The sequence below is a fragment of the Aquarana catesbeiana genome, linkage group LG01 (genome assembly GCF_042186555.1).
Source record: "Aquarana catesbeiana isolate 2022-GZ linkage group LG01, ASM4218655v1, whole genome shotgun sequence".
Lineage (NCBI taxonomy): Eukaryota > Metazoa > Chordata > Amphibia > Anura > Ranidae > Aquarana > Aquarana catesbeiana.
This window is the reverse complement of record NC_133324.1, coordinates 522,031,148-522,052,679: the sequence shown is the minus strand read 5'-3', so window position 1 is coordinate 522,052,679 and position 21,532 is coordinate 522,031,148. Positions and strand designations below refer to the sequence as shown.

The following is a 21,532-nucleotide window of genomic DNA, read 5'->3' as shown; positions in this document are numbered from 1 at the left end:
GAATCTTGGGAGCCGGATGTTGCACTGTCAGGTTCATCTTCTGCCCCCTCTCTAGGGGCTACCGAAGGACCTGCACTAGTGGAGGGTATTGCTTGCGTTTTTGGTAATATTGTCTGTGTTGGAGGAGCAGTCTGCAGCTGTGGCATTTGAAACCCTTCAAAAAAAGGTTTTAAAAGATTCGAACGTATTAGACAATTCTTTAACAGATGCCGCCAGCTCACCCTGCTCTGTCCCAGGAATCCCTAAGGGTAACTTTACAGGAAGGGCACCTCCTCTTTGAAACATGAGGGCCCCTCTTTTTTTCCGTGTTCTGAAAAGACATAAGAAAAAACCCACCATAATTAATACACAGTACCCTCCCCCGCAAAATTGCAGGAGTGCAACATTTTCATTAAGGCTTGCCTCACCAGGGGCCTTATGAATCCATCCTCGGACACCTGAGGGTCCTTTACCTACTCCCCTCCCCTCTGCAAATGTCCCACTAAAAAGGGGGCGGGGGGTGGTTCAGGCCAGGGGAGCTCCACCCTAGGTTCCCCTTACCTTTACATGGCTGGAGCTGGTCTCTGCTGGAGCAGTGCGGTCTGATTCCTCTGCATCTGCCATCCTTGTGTCACCTCCTGAGCCTTTGCTGTCGCTACAGCATGAACGGCTCCTCTCCAGCCCATGCCTGGCTCCTTTTCAATATTCGCGGCCAGAACCGGAAGCCGCGAACCCGAAAGTGCACGCCCCCTTCGGCCGGAAATGACCTCACCCGCCACAGGCCGTGCAGTCCCAATACCCGGCGTATTTGTCTGCTCACTTGCTGGGGGTATGGGACTGCAGGAGCTGCGCTCCGTTTCACCACTCTCGGTGTTGAAAAGGTGCCCCCCCGACCTCAACCTGTGCTCAGGGATGCAGGGGTGGCAACATGAAGAAAAGTTTTTAACCAGGTTAGTGTCACAACCGCTGTGGGTTTGCACACTAACATCTTCCCTGGTCTGTCCTAGGAGTCTCTACTCCTCTTTCAGGACATGCTGCCTGAGCCTCCCTCTGGCTCTCCTGGCTGCTTCCTGTGGTGTCTCCCCTCTGGAGGAAACACAAATAACTGAGGAGCCAGCAGGGGAGGAGGAAATTTATAGAAGCTGGCGCAGGTGTTTCCAACAGAGGGGAGGAGCCAAGGTCTCTCAGGTGGCTGTCCTGAAAGACGATTAGGGGAAAAGCTGATATCTGAATGATGCCTGTAGCTGCAGGCATCATTCAGATATCCCCACACAAAGTCAAGGACGTCATATGACGGCCGGCGGGCGGGAAGTGGTTAAAAATGGCAGAGTACTGCAGGGTATTGCAGAGTACTGAGGGGTATTGCAGAGTACTGAGGGGTATTGCAGAGTATTGCGGGGTATTACGGGGTATTGCAGGGTATTGCAGAGTATTGCAGAGTATTGCGGGGTATTGCAGAGTATTGCAGGGTATTGCAGAGTATTTCAGAGTATTGCGGGGTATTGCAGAGTATTGCAGGGTATTGCAGAGTATTGCAGAGTATTGTGGGGTATTGCAGAGTATTGCAGGGTATTGCAGAGTATTGCGGGGTATTGCAGAGTATCGCGGGGTATTGCAGAGTATCACGGGGTATTGCGGGGTATTGTGGGGTATTGCAGAGTATTGCAGGGTATTGCAGAGTATTGCAGAGTATTGTGGGGTATTGCAGAGTATTGCGAGGTATTGCAGAGTATTGCGGGGTATTGCAGAGTATTGCAGAGTATTGCGGGGTATTGCAGAGTATTGCAGGGTATTGCAGAGTATTGCGGGGTATTGCGGGGTATTGCAGAGCATTGCGGGGTATTGCAGGGTATTGCAGAGTATTGCGGGGTATTGCAGAGTATTGCAGGGTATTGCAGAGTATTGCGGGGTATTGCAGAGTATTGCGGGGTATTGCAGAGTATTGCAGAGTATTGCGGGGTATTGCAGAGTATTGCAGGGTATTGCAGAGTATTGTGGGGTATTGCAGAGTATTGCAGAGTATTGCGGGGTATTGCAGAGTATTGCAGAGTAGTGCAGGGCATTAGAGTATGGAGGGATGGATGAGCATGGATGGATGGATGGCTGGATTTGACTGCAATTGTCACAGAGCAGCGCTGTGAGCACTACACATCCAGCCCACATCGCTGCTGCCATCCGATCCCTCCCCCTCTCCGCTCACACTGTACCGATCGGTACACAGAGGGGAGGGAGGAACCGGCGTCATGACATGACGCCGGTTTGTTTACATGTGATCGCTCCTTCCAGTTGTGGATGATCTCATCCTCTCCTCCTTTTCCCAAGTCCCATATTTTTAACACGAACATCTGCAGTGGCTTAAATTGCAGGCCTGCCCACTGTACCGCTGGGATTGCAGATGTTAACAGCCCCAGCGTTGACATTATGTGCCTTATGGCACATGGTAAGTTGGCTTGTAGTATGCTTACTACCCTCTGAATTTTTCCTATTTTCTCTTTGGGTAGAAATACTCTTTGTTGTGCTGAGTCTATGACATACCCTAGGTATATTATCTGCTGACTGGGTTGTAGATTGGATTTTTCCAAATTTACCAGCCAACCTAGACTCTCTAGGAAGGTCTGCGTATTCCTGAGGTCTTTTAGTAACTTCCCGGGCGACTCTGCAAATAGGAGAAGATCGTCCAAATAGGCAATGATAGATATGCCTTTGACCTGTAATGTTGAAAGAGCTTCGGCCAGAATTTTGGTAAAAATTCTGGGCGATGAGGAGAGGCCGAAGGGTACAGCCTGAAATTGAAAGTGCATGATTCCTTCTTCCGTCTCTATTGCTAATCTTAGGAATTTCTGACACTCCTGGTGTATCGGGATGTGAAGGTACGCGTCCTTTAGATCTATGGAAACCATATAACAGTTTGGGGGCAATAGCGCCCTTACTGAATATATGGAATCCATTCTGAACCTTTTGTAGGTTACAGACAAGTTTAGAGGTTTGAGATTTAGGATTGGTCTGACCTTTCCTGAAGGTTTCTGCACCCCGAACATGTGGGAGTAGAAACCCTGCTCTCTCTCTTCTTTTGGTACCTTGATGATCACCCTTTGCTCCTTGAGTTCCTTTAAGGATCTCATTAACCCTCTGGCCTTCTCCTTGTTTTTTGGGAGTTTGGTGATGTATAACCTGTTTGGGGGTGATCTTGAGAACTCTAGACGATAACCTTCCTTTATTCTCAGAATAAATTGGTTGGAAGATATCTCTTCCCATTGTGGGAGGAAGGCCCCCAGTCTTCCTCCCACTGTGACTACCTTGTCATTTTTTGTGGGTCTGCTCAGGAGGACGAAAAATCGCTCCTCCCTTGCTTTTCCCTCTCTGAACCCAAGGTTTCCTCTGTGTCTCACTTTTTTTTTTCTTCAAATAGTTTTATTGAAAGTAACAAAATCAGTATACAAAATAGACATAAATATACATCCTTCAGAGTCATAGGAATATCCTTTAAAACAACATAAAGAGGTGTAGGCATGTTAGGTTGTAAGACCACCTTGAATACTCAGTGGCCCCTTGTATTTTGTTCATGACTCGTATTACACCATCATCCTGAAGGGTATCTACACTGGTAAAATAAGAGAAAAGAAAAAAAAAAAAAAGATTTTTCCAAACAACTGGAACAAATAGTGAATGACTAAGAATTAGTCGATATAATCAATGAAGGGTCAGTCTTGGAGCCTGAATAGAAACCACGGATTCCATTTGGCATCGTATGCCGGAATGGAGTCATGAAGGGTATGGAATATTTTCTCAGTTACCATCATACTATCGATACGTGAGATGATTTGTGCAAAGGGGAATGTAGAGGATTTCCAGTGCAGTGCAATGACCCAAAGCGTAGCAATACAGATAGAATGTATTAATCTCATCATAGGTTTGGCCGCTTCAGGAATGTCTTGGAATAGAATGCAGTGGTGGAATGTGAGATTAATAGGTTTCCCCGCCAATTTATCAATCAGTTTAAAAACCTCTTTCCAAGAGGGTTGTAGTTTATCGCACTCCCAGAATATGTGTATGTATGAGCCTAAGTTGGTGCAACCACGGAAGCACCTGGGAGATACCTGCGGATAAATCCTGTGGAGACGAGTTGGGGTGTAGTACCATCTTGTTATAAGTTTGATGGCTGTCTCCCTGATTGTTAATGACTTTGTGCATTTGCGTATGTTCTGCCAGCTCTTTTCCCAGTCTAACTCCTCCTGGTCAAGTGCTAGCTCTTGTTCCCATTGTGATCTATATTTTAAGGTAGGTGGGTCATTAGTTGATTCTAGCACACCATGGATCAATGAGATAAGGCCTTTTTGACGGGGGGGATGTGTGGCATAAGTCCTCATAAAGTGTCGTTGTGTCTGCAGTAGGGTTGGGGTAGTGTAGCTGAAAAAAATGTCTTATTTGGAGATAACGGTAAAATTCTCTATTTGGTAGCTGAAATCTAGTTTGAAGTGCTGAGAATGTGGTAAATGTGGAGTTGACTAGAAAGTTCCCCAGGGTAATCAGGTTATTTTGGGTCCACTCTAGGAAGGACTCCGGGTGGTCATATGCAGGGGGGAATCTAGGGTCTCCAAGATATGAAGCTCCAATGGATATTGGAGAGGAGAGATAGTATTTGGTCTTATACATTTTCCAAAATTTCAGTCCAGCTGTCACTACTAGGTTTTGGGTGGAAAGGTCCGGGAGGGAAGGGTTTGAGGACCACAGTAGGCCAGGAAGATAGAGGGGGGCAATGGAGTCTTGTTCGAACCTAACCCATGGGACTTTGGAGTCCCTAATGTTCCATTGTGCTTGCTGTGCAAATCTGCTGGCTATGTAGTACAGCCAAATATTGGGGACTCCTAGCCCATCCCTTTTGGAGGAACGGTAAAGGGTCTCTCTAGCGAATCTCGGGGGTTTGTCTTGCCATATAAATTTATTAAGATGTGCTTGAAGGGTAAGTAGGTAAGATTTGGACACTCTAATAGGGAGGGAACGAAACAGGTAAAGTAACCTGGGAAGTATTGTCATTTTAAGGGCTGTGATTCTTCCCAGGAAGGAAATGTGGAGATGATTCCAGAGTTTAAGGGTTTTTTTCAGTTTTGAGATCAGGGGAGGATAGTTAGCCTCAAAGAGTCTGCGGAAGTCTCCAGCCAGCTCGATGCCCAAATATTGTAGGTGAGTTTCGGCCCAGACAAAATGGAAGGCATTCTTCAGTTGTTGGGTTTCCAACTGTGAAAATCCTACTGGGAGAGCAACAGATTTTGAGACATTAATCTTGAGGCCAGAGACTCCCGCAAATCTGTATCTCACTTTTGGGAGTTGTAAAGCGGGATCTTGTATTCCCTCTTTGCCTCTTCTTATTTTGTTGTGGCTGATTCCAATTTGCTTTACGCTTTAATGGGAACGCCTTTTTCCTATCTGCGGTTCGGTCCAGCACCTTCTCTAACCCTGGGCCGAACAACAGGTCCCCTGTAAAGGGAATCCCACAGAGTTTGGCTTTGGACGCGCAGTCTCCCTGCCATGTCTTTAGCCATAAAGCCCTCCTTGTGGAATTAGCGAATGCGGAGGATCTGGCTGCCATCTGAACAAGTTCTGCTGAAGCGTCTGCGATATACGCAATGCCTCGCAGCAGTGTGGGAAATGAAGCTAGGATCTGCTCTTTCGCAGTTCCTTCTTCAATGTGAGCCTGTAATTGGTTTAACCAGAACTCTACATTTCTAGCCACCACCGTGACCACCATAGCTGGCTTCAGGCTACCCACTGTCGAGTCCCATGATTTTTTTAATAACGAGTCCATCCTTTTATCCATTGGCTCGGATAGGACCCCCGTGTCCTCAAATGCCAAGTCCGTGTGCCTTGACACCTGTGAGAAGGCTGCATCTAATTTTGGCGTATTGTTCCATAATGATGCTGGATCCTCTGTAAAGGGAAACCGTCTTTTTAAGGCCTTAGAAAAGGATGGCTTTCTTTCAGGTTCCTGCCACTCTTTCTTAATAGCCTCTACAAGGACTTCATGAACAGGAAAATTCCTCTTTTCCTGTTCCCCTAAGCCCTCATACATCTGATCGTGCAAAGATAACGGTTTCCTTTCTGTTGAAATACCTAGTGTGGTATAAATGGCCCCCAAAAGATGATCTACCTCCTCTAAAGAGAGTTTATATCGGATGACTTTCTGGAATCCCCATCCAGAGCTTCCCCCTCAGAATCTTGGGAGCCGGATGTTGCACTGTCAGGTTCATCCTCTGCCTCCTCTCTAGGGGCTACTGAAGGACTTGCACTAGTGGAGGGTATTGCCTGCGTTTTTGGTAACATTGTCTGTGTTGGAGGAGCAGTCTGCAGCTGTTGCATTTGAAACCCTTCAAAAAAGGTTTTAAAAGATTCGAACGTATTAGACAATTCTTTAACAGATGCCGCCAGCTCACCCTGCTCTGTCCCAGGAATCCCTAAGGGTAACTTTACAGGAAGGGCACCTCCTCTTTGAAACATGAGGGCCCCTGTTTTTTTCCGTTTTCTGAAAAGACATAAGAAAAAACCCACCATAATTAATACACAGTACCCTCCCCCGCAAATGTCCCACTAAAAAGGGGGCGGGGGGTGGTTCAGGCCAGGGGAGCGCCACCCTAGGTTCCCCTTACCTTTACATGGCTGGAGCTGGTCTCTGCTGGAGCAGTGCGGTCTGATTCCTCTGCATCCGCCATCCTTGTGTCACCTCCTGAGCCTTTGCTGTCGCTACAACATGAACGGCTCCTCTCCAGCCCATGCCTGGCTCCTTTTCAATATTCGCGGCCAGAACCAGAAGCCGCGAACCGGGAAGTGCACGCCCCCTTCGGCCGGAAATGACCTCACCCGCCACAGGCCGTGCAGTCCCAATACCCGGCGTATTTGTCTGCTCACTTGCTGGGGGTATGGAACTGCAGGAGCTGCGCTCCTTTTCACCGCTCTCGGTGTTGAAAAGGCGCCCCCCCGACTTTAACCTGCGCTCAGGGATGCGGGGGTGGCAACATGAAGAAAAGTTTTTAACCAGGTTAGTGTCACAACCGCTGTGGGTCTGCACACTAACATCTTCCCTGGTCTGTCCTAGGAGTCTCTACTCCTCTTTCAGGACATGCTGCCTGAGCCTCCCTCTGGCTCTCCTGGCTGCTTCCTGTGGTGTCTCCCCTCTGGAGGAAACACAAATAACTGAGGAGCCAGCAGGGGAGGAGGAAATTTATAGAAGCTGGCGCAGGTGTTTCCAATAGAGGGGAGGAGCCAAGGTCTCTCAGGTGGCTGTCCTGAAAGACGATTAGGGGAAAAGCTGATATCTGAATGATGCCTGTAGCTGCAGGCATCATTCAGATATCCCCACACAAGTCAAGAACGTCATATGAGGGCCGGCGGGCGGGAAGTAGTTAAAAATTGCAGAGTATTGCGGGGTATTGCAGAGTATTGTGGGGTAGTGCAGAGTATTGCAGAGTACTGCGGGGTATTGCAGAGTACTGAGGGGTATTGCAGAGTACTGAGGGGTATTGCAGAGTATTGTGGAGTATTGCGGGGTATTGCTGAGTATTGCAAAGTATTGCAGAGTATTGTGGGGTATTGCAGAGTGTTGCGGGGTATTGCAGAGTATTGCAGAATATTGCGGGGTATTGCAAAGTATTGCAGGGTATTGCAGAGTATTGCGGGGTATTGCAGAGTATTGCAGGGTATTGCAGAGTATTGCGGGATATTGCAGAGTATCGCGGGGTATTGCAGAGTATCGCAGAGTATTGCGGAGTATTGCGGGGTATTGCAGGGTAGTGCAGGGTAGTGCAGGGTATTGCAGAGTATTGTGGAGTATTGCGGGGTATTACGGGGTATTGCAGAGTATTGCAGGGTATTGCAGAGTATTGCAGAGTATTGCGGGGTATTGCAGAGTATTGCAGAGTATTGCGGGGTATTGCAGAGTATTGCGGGGTATTGCAGAGTATTGCAGGGTATTGCAGGGTATTGCAGAGTATTGCGGGGTATTGCAGAGTATTGCGAGGTATTGCAGAGTATTGCAGGGTATTGCAGAGTATTGCAGAGTATTGTGGGGTATTGCAGAGTATTGCGGGGTATTGCAGAGTATTGCGGGGTATTGCAGAGTATTGCGGGGTATTGCAGAGTATTGCAGGGTATTGCGGGGTATTGCAGAGTATTGCAGGGTATTGCAGAGTATTGCGGGGTATTGCAGAGTATTGCGGGGTATTGCAGGGTATTGCAGAGTATTGCAGAGTAGTGCAGGGCATTAGAGTATGGAGGGATGGCTGAGCATGGATGGATGGATGGCTGGATGTGACTGCAATTGTCACAGAGCAGCGCTGTGAGCACTACACATCCAGCCCACAGCGCTGCTGCCATCCGATCCCTCCCCCTCTCCACTCACACTGTACCGATCTGTACAAAGAGGGGAGGAACCGGCGTCATGACATGACGCCGGTTTGTTTACATGTGATCGCTCCGTCATTTGACAGAGCGATCACATGGTAAACGGTTGCGATCAGCGGCCTTTAACCATGATCCATGATGCGCCGGGTCCCCACGGATGTTCTCGGGTGCGCACCCTAGGGGGCGCACAAGAGCAGGATTCTGGGAGGACATCCATGGACGCCCTCCCAGAATAAGCCGACCGCGCTGTAGCCGTCTTATGGCTATGGCCCGGTCGGCAAGTGGTTAAGAGAAAAGGGAGATCCCTTCGAACTACACACCTGACTTGATGCCCTAGTTGTGAAGTGTTGGTTGGGGTCGAGAACTGGGTTGACCGGGAACCTATAGTAAGGTGACATAGGAAGTTTTTTTTAAAGCGGAGCTCCGCCAAAATTTTTTTTATTAAAAGTCAGCTGCTACAAACACTGCAGCTGCTGACTTTTAAAACATGGACACTTACCTGTCCAGGGCGTCCACGATGTTGGCACCCTAGGCCGAACCGTCTCTTGGTCCTCGGGTGCTGCCGCCTCCATCTTCGGTAAGGGAATCAGGAAGTGAAGGCTTGCGCCTTCACTTCCTGGTTCCCTACTACGCATGCGCGAGTGGCGCAGTGCAATACGGATGGTCCTTGCTGTCTCTGGGACCCGTGTGTTTCCTAGCAGACAGCGAGGGGGTGGGGGGGACGGGAAGTGGCGTAGATACCTGCAGATTCTGCCGATATCTATGCCGTATTATACAGGTATATGCACCCCCCTCCCCCCTGAAAGATGCCAATTGTGACACCGGAGGGGGGGATGAATCCGATGAGTGGAAGTTCCACTTTTAGGTGGAACTCCGCTTTAAGAAGGGGGGTTGGAAAGAGCTGTTCGGGGCAGTAGCTTGCCCCCTGGTGAAGATGCAAGCCCTCGACAATGGGTTTTTTTTTTTTTCTGAGGGAAATACTGTCCAAACCTGGTGCAGGATGGACCAACTGGAGCTCTACTGACCTAAAAGGGGAAAGGGACAGAGAAATAGGTGAGCAGTCGAGTTGCTACTGGAGATGATGAGTAGCCGATCTGAGCCACTTGCAGAAATGCTTGCAGCTATTGCAAGTAAGTGACCTTATTAGAAAGGCGAAAACAAAGTTAGCGGAATTTTGAGTATGTAGGAATGACCTCCTCCTCGACAATACCTGCGATTAGGACTGTAAAAGGTGAGATTTCTTCCCACACATCAGTGATTACGGATAAATTTAGAATTTATTATGAATCCTTGTACAAGTCGTGGGTTAGAGCCGGGGAGGGGGATATGGATAATTTTTTAAGAGCATATTAATACCAACCTTTACAAAAGAGGATAGGATGGTGATACCAAAACAAACATTTTATAGATATTTGCAAATGAGACATGCTTTGAGTGCCCAATTCAAGACACAGCCTCTAGTATGGAATAACGCACCATTACTTCAAAAAGTGATCAAGTCAGGTAACACAAAGGGACTTATCTCAGAAATATATATGCAGCTGTGCAGTAAAAGCATAGCAAGGCCGGAACATCTTAGGTGTAGCGAAAGGTGGGAGGTGGACATAGGGAAAATAACAGTGGAAAAAAATACTAGAGATGGACCATGTGGCATCGTTCTCCCCCTCACAGAAAATCTCACACCTAATGCTGATACATAGAGCATATTATACTCCCAAGAATTTATTTAGATTTGGACTTAGACTAGATGCCAACTGCCCTAGATGTCATGAAGTAGGTGACTTGATCCACATGGTATGGAGATGTCCCAAACTGGTCCGGTATTGGGCGGAAGTAGTAGAAGTCATAAACAGAACGTTTGGGACTGCATTAGAGACAGATGTCAGATTATGTATTTTGGGATATGGAGTATGGAAGGGAGAAGAGGCAAGCTTAAAAACTGCGGTTGTAAGGTGTCTGTTCCAAGCCCGGAAACTGATCGCGCAGAGATGGCAATCAGCTAAGCCACCTATGGTAGAGGAGTGGTTAAAAATGATAAATGAGACAATATGGAGGGAAAGAGTCTTGTATATTAAGAGAGGGAACCTTAAGGAATTTGAAAAAATGTGGAATCCCCGGTTGGTAAAATTAGGATATAACGGTTAGCAGTGGAAGCGAGAAAACCTGCCCATGGGGGGGGGGGGGGGGTTGGGAGGGAATGGTGGGGTATGGTAAGGGTATATTTTACTTATTTAATATACAATGCATTGTCAGGTTGTTTCTAAATCAAAGATGCTAACAATAATTTTATAATGTGGCCTTGCTTTTGTTTTTGTGCTTGTAATGTGATGTAAAATTAAGAAACTTTAATAAAGAATAGAAAAGAAAAAAAAAGGAATGACCGTGCACAAGATTGTACAAATAGATGGAGTGAGAAGTGTATGTTTATGCTTGATAAAGAACATAAGGCTGGGGATCTGAATCGTAAGTACCACTGAATTCGTATCAGCGATGCGACTAGTTCGAACTGGGCTGAGGTGTGAGCACTGGTGGGGTTTGTTTTGTGAAGGATCCGAATCGTTGAGCCGGTGATGCGACTGGACTCGGATCGATTGGTGAAGTCACTATTGCCGGGGATCTGAATCGTAAGCACCACTGTATTCGTATAAGCGATGCGACTAGTTTAAACCGGGCTGGGGTGCGAGTACTGGTGGGGTTTGTTTCGTGAAGGATCTGAATCATTGAGCCGGTGATGCGACTGGACTCGGATCGGTTGGTGAAGTTTGTATCGCCGAGGATCCAAATCGTTGCGCCGATGATGCGACTAGACTCGGATCGGCTGTTGGTGATTTGTAGTGCCGTAGTGCTGTATGGTGTGAGTATGTTTGTAGGAGGTGTAGTAGGAGGTGTGGTATTTTAGGGCGAAAGGATTTGGGACATACGCCACTGTTGCGATTTGATTCAGAATCGGCTTACATGGGTGGGTTACATAATTCGTAACGTTCATGCTTCCTAGGCAGCTAGAAACGAATGGTCCCGAGCAGAAGGCTGCCTTGAGTCGCGCCTGGGCTCGAATGAGGTACAAATCCCAACAAACGCGTACGAATACATATGAATGATATGGTGCAATTACTACGAAGCAGCGAAAATGAGGCAAGGGACTTACGACATGAGGTGACGACAGTTTTACGAAACGGGGAACATGATAGACAATGGTTTGAACGTAGATGTCTGCTACAAATCGGTTTGTAAAGAGAGATGACTCTGATACGAATTGGTTATAAATGTATAAAACCAATCCAGTATGAACCGGTAGTAAGAAATGTTAAATGGATCTGATACTTTGAAGTTTGTATTGCTGAGGATCCGAATCATTGCGCCGATCATATGACTAGACTCGAATCGGCTGTGGATGTAAAGTGACCAGGGGGCTTGTGTACCGGATCCGAATCGTTGCGCCGATGACATGACTAGACTCGGATCGACTGACGGTGATGGTGGCTGAAGGGGCTTGTTTTGTCAAGGATCCGAATCATAGAGCCGATGCTTCGACTAGATTCGGATCGGCTGTTTGGTGAGTGCTTGGTATCCAGTAGGAGGTGTAGGGCGTCAGTTAGGTGAAGTGAGTGTTCCGTAGGAGGTGTAGGGGTTCAGTAGGTGGAGTGGGCGTTTAGTGGTTGGTGTGATGTGTGGGACGCAGGTTTGGGACAATGCGCCGGTGATGTGAACCTGAGTCGTAAGTGGCTTTACGTGCTATTCGTATAGTATGTATCGCCTAGTCGGCTAAATACAAATGGTGCCGATCGGAGGGCTACCATGAGTCATTACGTCGCAGCGGCAACTGGGTTTGAATGAGGAACAGAGCTGGGCAGTAAGTACGAATACATGCGAATAATATAGTAAGAACTACGAAGCCGTAAGCTGAGGCAAGGGCCGACTTTAGATAAGGACGGTGTATGAAGGGGAACATGATAACCAAAGATTCAGTAGGAGGTTGTAGAGTGTATGCCACCCCTAGCTCTGAAACCAAACACAACCAACTAGCCCAAATCCCCAGACTAATCAAGGTGCAGGCAAGGCACCAGGTGGGTCTAATTACCACCTCAATCAGCCACAGAACCCGTACAAGCAATACATGCTCATCTCCAAATGGACGAGATGGCATCCCCATGGACAGTGAATCCTATGTCAAGTGCTATCGGACAACAACCGACAGTGGTTCGGTGGCTTGGATCTACAAATGAATCGTACGTTTGCAGATGGGATTACAAACAAGGCAGAAGAACCTACAACCCGTTCCCCCCTCCCCCCTGAAAGGTGCCAAATGAGCCTAAAGAGGAAGGGGTGTAGTTTACAAATGATAGGGTGGGTATTAAACCGGAAGGGGTGTAGCCTTGGCAGGAAGGGGTGGGTTGTATTTAAATTAGGGGGTGCATGAGTTTAGTCAGGCCTAGGGCAGCACAAGACCTAAATACACCACTGTATATATATACACACACACACATACAGTAAAACCTTGGATTGCAAGCATAATTCGTTCCAGAAACATGCTTGCAATCCAAAGCACTTGTATGTCAAAGAATTTCACCATAAGAGATTATGGAAACTCAGATGACAACCATTTATTCATAGGTCTTTTAGTTTAATGTACATATAAAAATATTATAGCAATGTGATAGGTTGTGTAACCATAAAATGTCCATTCACAAATGGCAGCCTCCACAAAGGGGATTATAAGTAAAATTAAGCAGGAGCTACAGAGTATAAAAAAGAAGAGAGGCGCCTCTAAGTGTAGCAACACAGTTACATTTAGATCCCTTTCACACTGGGGCATTTTTCAGGCGCTTTTGGGCTAAAAATAGTGCCTGAAAAACACCTCCCCTGCAGCACTCGGGCTTTCACACTGGCGTGGACAGCTTTATCCAGGATGCCTGCATACTTAGAAGTGCCTGTTTTAATCATCAATCATGTGAGTTACTAAATGTTGTACCTACATTAAATGTAACCATATTGCTACATTAGAGGCGCCTCTCTGACACTACTTGTATATCAAGATATCGCTTGTATATCAAGTCAAAATTTATATAAAGATTTAGCTTGTCTTGCAAAACTTTCTCAAACCAAGGTTTTACTGTATACAGTATATACACACACACACACACACTCTTATAAATAAAGATAAACAAATATTTTAAAATGTATTAAAAACACAGACAGTGAGAGTAGGATAGTGGATGGTTTCAGTCAGCAGAGCTGATGGTGTCAGTAGGGCAGTGGATGTCAGTAGTTTTTTATTTTTATTATTTTTTTACCATTTTATTAGTTATCATGTTATTATTTTTTACAATATAATTTTTTGTTATTTATTTATAATTTTTTTAGGTGCCTTGTTGTGGGGGCTTTGGTGAAATATCCGGGGTCTAAACTGACCCCAGATGTTTCATCTTTGAGAGAAAGAAAAGGACTGAGGACAGAGATTCCACAGTTCCTTTCCTTGCAGTTCACCTGCATTGGACAGTGAATGAATGGGAAGGGCTCTGTGTTGAGCTACTTCCTGTTCATTCACAAACTGAAGCATAGTAAACACAGCTTACTATACTTCTGTTATGAATATACACAGTAAGTGATCGGTACACCTATGGGATGTGAAATCATTTTGGGTTAATATGAATGTAACAGGAACTAAAATACTTGTGATTGCCTAGTGGCCATTAAAGGACAAGTGCAGCCACAGCTTATTTGGCTGTACTTCTGTGGATCACAGGAGTGCAGTTCGTTCTTCACTTCTGTGACCCCTTTTTCAGCAGACAGCGGGTTGAATCCTGATGTCGGAAGACATCACAGTGCCGGTCCAGGTTTGGAAAGGATCACGACCATATGGTCGGGATCCACCAAAAATGCCTGAACCAACACCTGGCTTAGCCTCTCAGGGAGTCGCCCCCTCCACAGCCCAGCACTCCAGTGAGCGCAGGGAGGGCACAGAGCAGACACTAGCTCTCTGCTCACAGAGCACTGAGAACCAAGCGATCGGCAGTGTTTGATAGCTCAGTTCTCAGCCTTAGAGCTGGCAGGGGACAGATGCAGCAATGGATCAATGCTGCACCCACCTAGGTAAGTGTGATTCTAAAATATAAATATACAAATACAAATTCCCATACTTCTCTTTTAAACAGTCTGTGATCCAATAATTAATTTCTTTATCGTGATATATTTGAACAGAAGAAAGAAACATCCAGTGTTAACCTATGAAAATCTTTTTTGACACCATACAGAGTATAGGATGCTTAGTATATCTGAGATGCCTTTTACCAATTTTCATCCTTACCAAACTTCATCCTTTAATCTTAAAGTGGTTCTAAAGTCAAGACATTTTTAACTTAATGCATTCCCTACATTAGGGTAAAAAATGTCCCACTACTTGTTCCTTCGCCCCTCCCAACATTTGCCTGACTTTACTCTCGATCCAGCGATGTGCCCATCTGCAGCAGCGCTGCTCTCTCTTCCTCTTTTCACAGATCCGATTGGAAGCCATTGGCTCCTGCTGCTGTCAGCCAAGTCCTGTGAGGGGGAGCAGGGGGTCGCCACATATATGACTCCACAGCAAACAACTTGCTATGGAGGCAAATGCAGGAGAAAAGAAGCAGACAGCACTGGCGGGGGACCCCAGAAGGGGATATGTCATTTACCGGCCCTTCCTTTTCTGAATGAACACAGAGAATGATCGGTACCAATCACTCAATGTGTTAATTAATAACTAAAGCATAGTAAACTGTTTTTACTATGCCTCAGTTTGTGAATGAACAGGATTCCGCTCAGCACAGAGTACTTCCCAGTCTTTCACTGTCCAGTACAGCTGAGGAGGCAGAGAAAGGAACTGGGGCATCTCTGTCCTCAGTTGCTTTCTCTGTCTCAAAAGTGAGACATCAGGGGTCTGTTTAGACCCTGATATTTCACCAAAGCCCCCAACGGGGCTCCAAAAAAAATATTTAAAAAAAGATTGAAAACAAATAATAAAAGATAAAATTGTAAAAAAAATAAAATAAAATAAACTACTGACACCATCCACTGTCCCCAGCCTCTGCCCTACTGACATGTCCACTGCCCTACTGACCCCAGCCTCTGCCCTACTGACATGTCCACTGCCCTACTGACAACATTTTAAAATGTTTGCTTACATTTTTTTATAAGTATGTGTTTAGGCTTTGGGGTGCACACCCTAATGCAATAGGCTGTGCAGACATATGATCATATGTCAATTACCCATAAGTATTTTTTTCTTTGCTTTACATTGTTTAATTTTGTTTCTCTATTTTACAACGATATAGCATTTATAAAATATACCAGGTGTTTTTTTGCCATCCATGTCTCACTGGAGAGTTTTTCCTTTACTTCTTGACTTGTTCCAGAGACGACGGTCTACTTTGAAAAGATTTCCTGTTCTCATTAAAACATTAACCCTCTCTGAGCTGCTTTTCTAGTAAAACAATTACATCTACAAGGCTTGAAGTTAAACTTCTGAATAAGGAAATACTGTCTAAATACAGGAAACATGTGTATTCTTGCCTGAACCTCGGTGTGATATATGTATTTCTTCCAGATCTCTACAGTAATTCAGTGGGAAACTTTATTGTTGTGCAGGAGCTTCCCATAATAAAGACCAGTCACTGCTAATCACCCTCCATGGGCAGAGTGACTGGTCTTGCTCCCTCCTGTAGTTTCTACAGGCAGCCTATGGTGGGTGGAGCCTGCTGGGCTGCTACCTTTACAGTGTAATTTCTGGGTGATGTTACAATCACCTGCTTGTCCAATCGGAGAACGTCCTGTATTCATTGAAAAAATACAAGGAATTCTGTGAATGACGACAGTGCCAAGGTCAGTTTGCGGTGGGGCAGCTGCTTGACAAAGGGCCTGGAAGATTGTGGTGATCATTGGCGTAGTTCTACCAACTACATTGTTTGTCAGCTTGCACAGCGGTACCTCAGGTATGGTATATGTATACTTACATTGGTCCAAGCTGGACCAATGTAAGTATGCAATTGAGATCATACCTGGAGCTCAGCTATAAAAGCTTAGGATTTGATTTATAAGGTTATGATGTTTTGTGGTATGAATCTTTTTAATACTTTGTTGTTTCCACATTGTGTCTCTGTTTGCACTCAGTCTTCTGTTTTGAATGGATGTCGGTATTTCTATTTTGTGTATTATCTGTATATAGCTTTGCATTGATACTGAACCTTTGTTAGGGGTCATGCATAGGTATGCATTTGCCCACACAGCCTAAAAAACAGACATATTTAGGTGCCCGGTTGTCACTGGTGGTTGGGTACAACCCACTGCCAGCAGCCTGTAAAAATCAATGACAAGTTAAAATATACAGTAGTTGTTCACACATCCAAGTGGTACTTGTGAACATGACCATTTGCATACAGAGACATATTCCCAGAACGTAGACTTTGTGCATTCTGTTCATACTCATCTGTATGCATACAGTCATGTACAAGAGTACCACTTAAATGTTTGTATAGCACCTGTGTATTTCAGTGAGCTGTAAGCATTACTTAAGTCACATGACTTGTGACTCCTGGGTGACAAATTTCACTTGGCTTCTACGCTGTAGGGGCAAATGTGACCATGAGCTCTTAAGCCCCGTACACACGATCGGATTGTTGGCCAACAAAACCATGGACTTTTGTCCGAAGGGTGTTGGCTCAAACTTGTCTTGCATACACACAGTCACACAAATGTTGGCCAACAATTACGAACGTAGTGACGTACTAGACGTACTACGTGGTTTTTCAGCTCTTTAGCGCCACCCTTTGGGCTCTTTCTGCTAATTTCGTGTTAATAGAAGTTTGGTGAGTGTTGATTCGCGCTTTTCATTTTGTGCTTTTCAGTTCGTTTCTGCACAGCCGTTCATCAACCAGACATGTTGCGGAATCGGAAGAGATAACGTGTTATTTATTATTGGCCTTGGAGTTATTGCTTTGACATTTTTGGATGCATAGAATGCACTTTTTGGTTAAGTTCTATTGGCAGATAGCATGTCTAATTTTTTTTTTTTAATGCACAATAAAAAAATTGTGGAGAATAATACTTGACTATGTGTTTTACTTCAAATGACATTTTGGGAGTAGACAGTTACATTTTATAAAACACAATGTAAAATTAACAAGGGACACCAACATAGTTGTATCTTTGATCTGAAAAACTATGGGATAATGGTGTTGTGGTAACTTGCCCAAAAAAAAAAAAAAATAAATAAAGCATAATAATATTATTCTTGATATCACTAGAAAAAAAAAAGCCTTTTAAACTTTTTTTGCAATAACTCCATCAGTATCACCAGCAAAGCAGCTTCATTATTATCCCATTAAAGAAGAAGAGAATTATGCGCTGCATTTGGAGATCTCATAATTTGCCACGTCACAAATGTTAATTCTCCATTATGAGCGCTAGTTTACAAGACTGGCCGCTTCTGCTTCCGAGCATGCGTGTTTGTACTTTGGACTTTTGTCCGACGGACTTGTGTACACACACTCGGAAAGTCCGACAACACACATTTGTTGGCGGAAAATTTGAGAACATGCTAGCCAACATTTGTTGGCGGATAGTCCGACAACAATTGTCTGATGGAGCATACACACGGTCGGATTTTCCGCCAACAAGCTCACATCCAACATTTCCCGTTGGAAAGTCCGATCGTGTGTACGGGGCTTAAGAGAGTTGATTGTTTGATATGTGTGCTCTGGTCCATGTTTTCCTGACACAGTTATCCCTGATTGAGTGCTTCCACTAAGACAAAGTCTGGCTAAAATACATTAGAATGGGAGACCCTTGTTTAAGCTGCATATATGCTAAAAAAAACTGCAGTTTTACTGAAGTGAGAGATGGCTCTTTTGAATTTCTGTGTACGTCTTTTTTGGGATAGGTAAATTTTGCAGCAGATATGTAAACATAGATTTTATTTTATAGGTTTTCATTTGGAAGAAAAATGGTAACATTTTGAAAAGAACACGCGTAGTAACAAGATTTTAATACAAACACATTGATAGGATAATTTACATTAGACTGTCCTCGTGTACATTCATATGTACATATAACACATTGAAATACGTTGTAATTTATTTTCACTGTAACAGGTTTGTTCCTTCCTTCATTAATAATACATTAACCACTTCAGCCCCAGAAGAATTTACCCCCTTCCTGACCAGAGCACTTTTTGAGATTCTGTACTGCGTCCCTTTAACTGACAATTGCGCGGTCTTGCAACGTGGCTTCCAAACAAAATTGACATCCTTTTTTTCCCACAAATAGAGCTTTCTTTTGTTGGTATTTGATCACCCCTGCGTTTTTTATTTTTTGCGCTATAAACAAAAAAAGAGCGACAATTTTGAAAAAAACGCATTTTTTTTACTTTTTGCTATAATAAATATCCCCCAAAAATATATAAAAAAACAATTTTTTTCCTCAGTTTAGGCCGATGCGTATTCTTCTACATATTTTTGGTAAAAAAATCGCAAGCGATTATTGATCGGTTTGCGCAAAAGTTATAGCGTTTACAAAATAGGGGATAGTTTTATGGCATTTTTATTAATATATATATATATTTTTTTTTAAATGGCGGCAATCAGCGATTTTTATTGTGACTGCGACATTATGGTGGACACATCGGACATTTTTTACACATTTTTGGGACCATTGTCATTTATACAGCAATCAGTGCTATACAAATTGCACTGATTCCTGTGTAAATGACACTGGCAGTGAAGGGGTTAACCACTAGGTGACAGTGTGGGGGTTGAGTGTGTCCTAGGGGCATGTTTCTAACTGTGAGGGGCATGGCTGTGTGTGTGACGTCACTGATCTCTGCTCCGATGACAGGGAGCAGAGATCCAGTGACACCGTCACTAGACAGAACGGGGAGATGCTGTTTACATTAGCATCTCCCCGTTTTTCCACCCCGTGAGGCGATCGCGGGTATCCCCACGGCAATCGAGTCTGCAGGACCCGCGACCCGACTCACGGAGCTTGCCGTGGGCGTGCGCGCGCCCGCTGGCCGCCTCTTAAAGGGGAACATACAGGTATGTGGTTTTGCCTGTACGAGCTCTTCTGAAGCAGTTTATCTGCGTGAGGCGGTCGGCAAGTGGTTAAACCAGTATTAAACCCAAAAACAAAAATGCATTAAATTTCAGCTCATCAATTCTTAGATGTGCTGGCTACATTTGATTTTTCTTTTTAGACTATTTTCCTTTATTTTCACCTGGTGATCCTACCTGTCAGTCTGCTTTTTTCAACCTCCTTTTAATAAGCAAAGCTATCCAGCAAAAGTGCCAGTTAGAGGGTTGAGAAAAAACATGCAACGCTAACAGGGGTGCTTATAGCCAGCCAGCTTTTATTTATCTATGTAAAAGCTTTATCCCAAAAGGAAAAAAAAAACTGCTGTAACGGCTTTCTAAAGTATTATCTGGAGTTCAGCTTCAATTTGTTAGTTAAGTCTATCTAAATTGCTTGTCTACCACTACCCTCTCCCCAGACTGACAAAGTTGCTGTCTAAAGGTTACTGCTTTACTACTTCATCCAGAATGCAGACAACCTAAGATGGGAAGTGTGTTCCAGCAGAATCATCTGGTGAAATAAAAAGGGAAAAAAAAGAAAAAAGAAAAAAAAAAAAAAAAAAGAAAAAACGAGTACAGCCCACCACATCAAAGGACTGGTAAGCTGCAATATATTATATTTTTGGTTTTGGAGTTAATATCTCTTTAAAGTTGTCATAATATGATAAACATGATGATAATAATAATAAAATGAGTCATGGCCCAAGTTAAGCCCACCACAATTTAATAAATTTACACTGTAATGCAAATACATAATTATTATTGCTCTAATGGGCTTAGTGGGCTGATTGTGTTGACGTATTATGCAATCTCTGCTTTGTACGCCCTGCAAAGGTGGTTGGTACTCAGCCAGCTATAAGTGAGTGTTCTAGACTAGAGATCAAACACTCCCTCATGTGGTAGTATTAACATACTACAGTACCTTGATAAAGGTTAGAGAATTCAGTTCAGTTTTACTGATACATGTAATTGCCAGAAACTAAACTAATCCATTATGTTAGACACTATTGCTGTAGATATGATAGATTACATATGGTACAATAAATAGCAATACTCTTGGCCTAAATAGTAGCATAATAATTCACATAATTGAATATTGCTAAAGAGCATTTGCAGCTTTATTTCAGAATGATTATCCATGCTCATAATTTGTCACATTATCTCACATTTTTCCTCAGCTACTCTTTTCACTTCTGTAATAGTTCCTTGAGCCCGTGTCTTCAGCACATCCATATCAAAGTCAGGCAGCATGGAATGTAAAAAGCCCTGTTCTTCTTCCTCCTCTTCATCTTCCTGCACCATCTTAGCAAGATCTTCTGGAAGCTCCACCTCTCCCCCCGCCATCTGTAACTGGGCATCATCCTTCTCACTCTGCAGATTGAATAAAAAAGAAAAAAAAAGGAAATTGTATTTTAATATGTATTCTTAACTCAAAAGTGCCTTCTATTGCTCTCAGCCTTCGCCAAATTGCTTTTTATTGCTCTAATTACCTGATTTCCTGTTTAAAAGGTGGCTGCATTTGTTCTCCATGGTCCCACTGTAAGTGGGGACATAGCCCACCCTGTCTTGCTTGCTCCCAAGATTGACTAGGAAATATGGACTTGAGGCATTGTAGTGTGCATAGAGCGGTGCACATGACCCCAACTAATGTACACTACTCGTTCCAAACAAATGGAAGTGAGATAGAAAAGGAGTTTCAAGATCTCACGGAGGACATTACAAGGAACCAGAAATCGCAGTAAGAAACAATTTAATTTAGAATAGTCTGAAAGTCTGGGCTGCAAATTAGATGTCTTGGAGCTGTGTGTTTTAAATTACATTAATTTTCATGAAATTATCATTCATACACAGAATTATTTGCAGCAGAAGTGTAACCTGTGCAGGTAGGCACCAAAGCAATAGAAAGCCAGACCTGTAACTGGGTTCTCTCAAAATACAATAATAATTCTAATTCAGACAAAAAAATATTTGTGCTGACATCACTTAGATTCTTGATAGCAGCTTTGGAAAAGGGTTAGGGTCCTTTCACATGGGCTTGTCTGCTTGGCGGACTCCATTTGCTCAGCGGT

The 21,532-nt window shown here is 44.3% G+C and overlaps 2 protein-coding genes across 2 annotated transcripts in view; both read right to left on the bottom strand.

Moving 5' to 3' along the window:
• RAX2 (retina and anterior neural fold homeobox 2) overlaps positions 1-21,532 on the bottom strand; it is a 149,458-nt gene that overhangs the window by 55,804 nt on the left and 72,122 nt on the right. The window lies entirely within an intron of this gene.
• The window catches only part of LOC141104615 (complexin-4-like), a 126,204-nt gene continuing 124,737 nt past the window's right edge, over positions 20,066-21,532 (bottom strand). The window contains exon 3 of the mRNA XM_073594262.1: positions 20,066-20,834. Coding sequence (XP_073450363.1) covers positions 20,616-20,834 — 219 coding nt within the window. The 3' untranslated portion in view covers positions 20,066-20,615. The remainder of the gene's footprint in view (positions 20,835-21,532) is intronic.